We start from the raw sequence: 5,735 nt of genomic DNA on the forward strand, positions 1-5,735 counted from the left end.
CCCCCCCCCCCCCCCCCCCCCCCTCTAAATCCGCGCCTGCCCATTGCAGGAAATTGGCAAAATACCATTGACACTAGCTCGCCCTTTGGCGGTTAATCAAAAGAGTCGTTTAAAGTTGGAAAGTATGTGTCCTTAGAAGACGGTCAAGGCGCTACTGGAAAGATTTTCACCCTAAAATTACAGAGGGCGAAATTCAACATCTCAGGCGTCTTGGTTCTGTAGAAGAAGTTTACAGAATGTTTGACATTTGACCCCTGTGACCTTTAAGGGGTGAAGAATATTCATTTGAACAAGCTCAATAGCCCTTTCTCCCAGTATATATGCTACAAGCACATTTTATGACCATTGAAGAGTTTCTTGCTTATTCAGAAGAATTTAAAACATACAACTTAATATATTTGAGCCCTGTGATATAATTATAATAGGCGTATTAGTTCATAAAACAGAAAGCGTTTAATGAAAAGATGTTGATGCCTAACAGACAGATGCACGACGGCTGATTAGCGGAAAATTTCCACGATTGGCAATTTTCTATTTTTAGCTTCTTTTTGAGAATTTCCTTTCTGAGTAATCTTTAGTTAAAAATAGTAATGACGAGTCCCATTTTTATCATTTTGGAATTGAATGAAAACTTCAAGCTTGAGTTCAAATTATGTTTAAAATGACCTTCATTTACGTATGAACACCCATATGTACGTATTATCGGGCGTGTAATTGATCCAAACAAGTCTGGTAAGGACCAATCATACACGATCGTGACGTGTGTTACTTTATATAGAATGTGTGTATTGGTATAGGTGCGGTTTGCCTCGCTGCGGCAAAGCTGTGAAATCTTCTGACGGTAGTACGCGTCATTATCAAACGATACAACCACATCATACACTGAAAATATGGGTACTAACAACAAACGACTCAAGAAGGTAATGGAAATATTTGTTTCAATTGATACCATACTTATGTTGACATTGATAGCGAGAATGACATTGATAGCGAGATTGTGGTGTATGTGGATTTTCCCGTATTCGTATACGGCGGCCATAGTGATCATGATGTACTAGAGCTATTTAGGTCAAACTACAGGAGAGAGATATTTTCCTTGTATACAGAAGCTGAGTTTTCTTGCTTCGTAATTTAAAGAACTTCCTTAAAAGTGTACATGATATGTAATCGTTATTTTTTGATATGTTAAGACACAGCGTACATTTATCCAAACGTACATCAAAATATCTGTGTCTGAACATTAAAAAAAAATACACGATTACGAAATATTGTACGTAGATCTGGATGAGTCCATTATGGTCTACAGTAGTGAAAGAGGTAATATGTTAACATTGTATCTAGGGAACAGCTAGTAGATTGAAAACATATTAACAATGATATTTTATCCGGATGTGATTTATATGAATCTTAAGTTAGACTTAACCTTAATATTTCTCTGCCGAAGAGTCATTGAATTCTAGTATATAATGTCGGTTCTTTTGTTCATCAACCATGATAAATGCGTTTCTGCTATTTTACCGTCTTATCGGGTATAACAACTAGTGTGGGTTATGAGAGAAAATGAATTGTATGACTTTGATAATTGATCGCTTATTAACTCACCTGGCACAAAGGGCCGCTTATGCCGTGCTGCGGCGTCCGTCGTCTGTCTGTCGTCCGCGCATCATTTTTCTTTTCTTTTAAACGACTTCTTCTGAAGAACTGGAGGACCTAGGGTCATGATATTTGGCCAGTAAGTACCTAGGTTTGAGTGCTATAAACTCTCCTCATTAAAATGACCTTGACATACTTTTAAGTTCACAGGGGTCAAATATGTTAAAAAATTCAAACGACAATATCCTAAGAAGCATTTGGTCTAGAGTCATGTTACTTGGGTATGTTATAAAGACCAGCAGTGTGAATCTTTTTCTTAATTACAGTAATGAGGTCAAATGTCAACTTTAATTGCTAGTCAGTCAAAGGTCAACGTGGGTTAAAATCTTTAAAATTACAATTTCACACTCCAATTTCAAACAACAATATCTTAAGAAGCGTTTAAGAGATGTCAAAATGTCTTGTGTTTTAGTTACCAAATTTGGTCTGAAGTTACCTTTATGTCAGTTTCATGTAACAAAAGAAACAGGTGAGCGATACATGCCCTCTCCACGTCTTGTTCACTTGTCGGTATATAACAGTTGTCTTTCTCAATAACGATGATGCATATTAGCTGAGAGAAAAGCGGACACTAGATCATTTGTAATTATCATCAAGCATAACCCACGGTTGGTAAGTGTAGCGCATTCGACCGTGGGTATCCGACGATGCATTCAAGTTACCTAGTCATAAAACTATTTCATTTCTTAAACTTGTGTCAATGCAGGGTGATTCGTTTGGGGTTACTGTTCCTGATAACCCGTCATTTGTTATCGACCAGATCACTGTTAGACATAACCATGATAAGCCATCGTTCGGGAAGTATCGTCTATGTACTTACTGCTATAAGTATGTAATTCTAGAAATAATGTCGATGCTGAGTAAGCCACCCGATATAACGGTTAGATATATTATCATAATAAGCCATTATTTTAATGAATATGTAATTTCAGGAACTAATGGAAATGCAGAGTGACCCCCCAGAGAATTGTTCCGCTGGGCTTGTTGGTGATGACAGTAAGTACTTGCTTCTGTTTGTAATGAAGCATATATTGTTTTACGTTCGTAATTAAGAATATTTTGAATCATGTTTGTAATTCAGCATATCTTGATTCACGTTTGTAACTAAGAATATTTTGATTCACGTTTGTAACTAAGAATATTTTGATTCACGTTTGTAATTAAGCATATCTTGATTTACATATTTTTGTTAAATTCCTTCCAAATGTTAAATCAATATATACCCCTTCCCCCTATAACTAGTCCGGAAACTGACATAAAGGACCAACAAAGTGTTTCTCTTACAGTGAAGTTCTAATGTAAAGATACAAACGTTTAGAATATTCAGTTCCTTGTTGGCTGACGTTGTGAAATATGATCTTTATTAAACCTGCAGGTAAGAGGCAGGAGAAAAAAAAGTCAGTCATTATGTATTCACGTTATGAAATCTTAAGTCGGAACAGTGCCTACCCTTAATTCTGCACATCGGATTGAGTTTCCATTTCCTCATTCATAGAATCATAGTATACACATGATAAACTGTGTTCATGATATGTATGCACAACAGGGTGTTATAAACAGGCATACGTTCTGGAATAGAAACAATGATGACTAAATCTGTCGTAACTATTATTGAGGATATTTACTGTAAAAGTGTTTATATCTCATTTATGAGTAAAGCGGAAATATCAGTTTGTTATTGTGTACTAGTGACCTGCACTTGATATGATTTAATATATAATTATGTTATTTATTGCAGTATACCATTGGCAAGCTTCAATATTTGGACCAGTAAGTATGTTTACATCTACTTTGGTGATTGTGATAATGATAAATTTTCATTTTAATATGTATCATTTTATAATGGATGTTGAAACTTTTATCATATTTGGAGATATAATTCTTGTACAAGGAAAGAAAATTGGACAAAATGTAAAATGTCTCTATCTGTCTGTCTCTTTATCCCTCTTATGTGTACTATGTTAATTATGAAGCTCTTAAGATTTCTATAGCAAAAATTTGTTAAGTTACATGATTTGTTGATCATTTTATTATCAAAAATCATGTGAAAAAGCCAAATCATCATTCGTTCAACAGAACAGTGTTTTATAAAGCATTTTTTTTCTTATTAAACAGGAAGGAACGCCATATGCTGGAGGTATATTTTTTCTTGACATGAAGTTCCCTACAGACTATCCGTTCAAGGCACCTACAGTAAGTCAATAGAACAAATGTGGGAATTATATATTTTCAGGAATAACTTCTTTCTCGTCATTATGATTAAAAGGAGTTATAGTAAGAGGGATAATCTATATAGCTAAATAAATAAAATATAGTGCTAAATAGGCTTAAGGAAATATTTATATATCAATTGTTAAAAGAATTAGGAAATATTTATATATCTATTGTTAAAACAAATCTATATAACAAATTGTTAACACAATTTTGAATGCATGCCCGCAATACTTATCAATTGGTTGTCTACCAACCAGATTAAGTGAATAATATTAAGTCTAAATGTCTTTATATGTTCTCGTATTTAATACATGCTACTTTTTAATTGCAGATCAGATTTACAACAAAAATATATCATCCTAATATCAACAGTAATGGAAGTATATGCGTCGACATTTTAAGATCACAGTGGTCACCGGCGATAACTGTTAATAAAGGTAATATATATTGAAATCGAACGTACATGGTACATGTATCTCTTATAGCATGTTTATATGAAATGTGCACAGCACAGACGAATATCGAACCCTTTCACCACTGTAGACCATAATGGGCTCATTCAGATCAATGTATGGTAGAGTCTACTAAAGTTATATAGGGGTGAAAGGGTTAACCAGCACTCTGCAGTGAACCCATGAAAAATGTCAATTAATAATAGAATGTGAAATTAACCTGAATCAGATGAATACAAAACGTTTATAACAAACATATATATGAGTGTTTTATATGAATTAATATCAAATGATTGGAACGGTCGGAGGTTTTCATGAAACAAATGCAATTTTTACCCATAACCTTCAGGAGTGTTGGGAACCACAATTATTCGTAACAACGGGTGTAAGCTCACTTTTTAACAGAAATATTATTCATACTTTATTCAATTTTCCTCAAAAACTGCATTCGGTCACTATTATCACTTAAGTAATGATGTAATAATGATGTGTGAAATTCTAGTAAACATATTTTACAATTTATTTTATTTTTTGTTTCAGTTCTATTGTCTTTAAGTTCTTTAATGGCGGACCCTAATCCCCGAGATCCTCTTGTACCGGAAATTGCCAAGCTGTACGAACATGACTTGGCTAAATATAATAAGAATGCTAAAGAATGGACCGAAAAGTTTGCACGCTGATAGCGTGTGTGATGGACAAACTTGATATAATTGTGAGATTATGGTATAGCAGGACGTAACATCTATATAAAGCTATCTGTGATATTAAGAAACAAAAATAAACTTGAGATATATTTACAAGGTAGGGAGTAACCATGGTACTATCTTACTCGAAAAATCGTGATGAAACATTACTCATCACGTTAATTATTATGTCTTGGGTAAAAAATCGTTATATGTCAATATAGTTACCATTGGATACAGCCAGACATCGTTATTAGGATCATGGATGTCTCATGTGCCATTCAACTTTCGGTTCTGTTCAAAGGCCGGTCAGCTTAACGAGTCGTTCATGCATATTTTTAGAATGTGCTCTTTTTTTTTTTTTTTTTTTTTAGAAATATCAGAAAGCTTTTTACCATTTTGTTTGTGTTTTCATCTTCAGAAGATGATTTTCAACTCCTAAAAATTATATTTACTTTCGAATTTCAACGTTTTTGTACTTAAAACTAGGTGAACATGTTGTGTAAATTTCTGGTTAAGCTAACCATCCTTTGAACATTTGTGCATTGACGTTTTATGACAGTTACTTACCTGTTGATATCTACTTATCAATAAATATTCTGGAATGTATCTATTACAAAAATATAGGGGGCGTGCATTTTTAATGTCATAGACATTTATGTATTCGATAATATTATCGAAGAAATATTTTCTTGTTCGAAAATATTTGATAAGGTCTATTTTGCGAGCATAT

General features: G+C 33.7%; 1 protein-coding gene across 2 annotated transcripts; it reads left to right on the forward strand.

The window, feature by feature from the left end:
- Positions 1-773: 773 nt before the first annotated feature.
- Positions 774-5,375, forward strand: LOC110456770 (ubiquitin-conjugating enzyme E2 D4-like). Of its 2 annotated transcripts, XM_021507725.1 has the most exons (7): positions 779-920; positions 2,586-2,649; positions 2,940-3,028; positions 3,392-3,423; positions 3,769-3,846; positions 4,199-4,304; positions 4,860-5,375. In XM_021507725.1, exons 3-7 carry the CDS (start codon positions 3,007-3,009, stop codon positions 4,997-4,999), a joined length of 378 nt encoding a protein of 125 aa, XP_021363400.1. In that variant the 5' UTR covers positions 779-920; positions 2,586-2,649; positions 2,940-3,006; the 3' UTR covers positions 5,000-5,375. The 2 variants fall into 2 exon arrangements, with proteins under 2 accessions (XP_021363399.1, XP_021363400.1); XM_021507724.1 differs by lacking the exon at positions 2,940-3,028 and having other exon boundaries at positions 774-920.
- The last annotated feature ends 360 nt before the right edge of the window (positions 5,376-5,735 follow it).

The sequence above is a fragment of the Mizuhopecten yessoensis genome, unplaced genomic scaffold, assembly GCF_002113885.1.
Source record: "Mizuhopecten yessoensis strain PY_sf001 unplaced genomic scaffold, ASM211388v2 scaffold8841, whole genome shotgun sequence".
NCBI classification, from domain to species: domain Eukaryota; kingdom Metazoa; phylum Mollusca; class Bivalvia; order Pectinida; family Pectinidae; genus Mizuhopecten; species Mizuhopecten yessoensis.

What these genes read in the sequence shown, in the direction of transcription:
- LOC110456770 (XM_021507724.1), top strand. Translation starts at nt 891, where the DNA reads ATGGGTACTAACAACAAACGACTCAAGAAG. An exon ending in AAGCTTCAATATTTGGACCA is followed by an intron (nt 3,424 to 3,768) that starts GTAAGTATGTTT and finishes CTTATTAAACAG; the next exon opens with GAAGGAACGCCATATGCTGG. An exon ending in GGCGATAACTGTTAATAAAG is followed by an intron (nt 4,305 to 4,859) that starts GTAATATATATT and finishes TTTTTGTTTCAG; the next exon opens with TTCTATTGTCTTTAAGTTCT.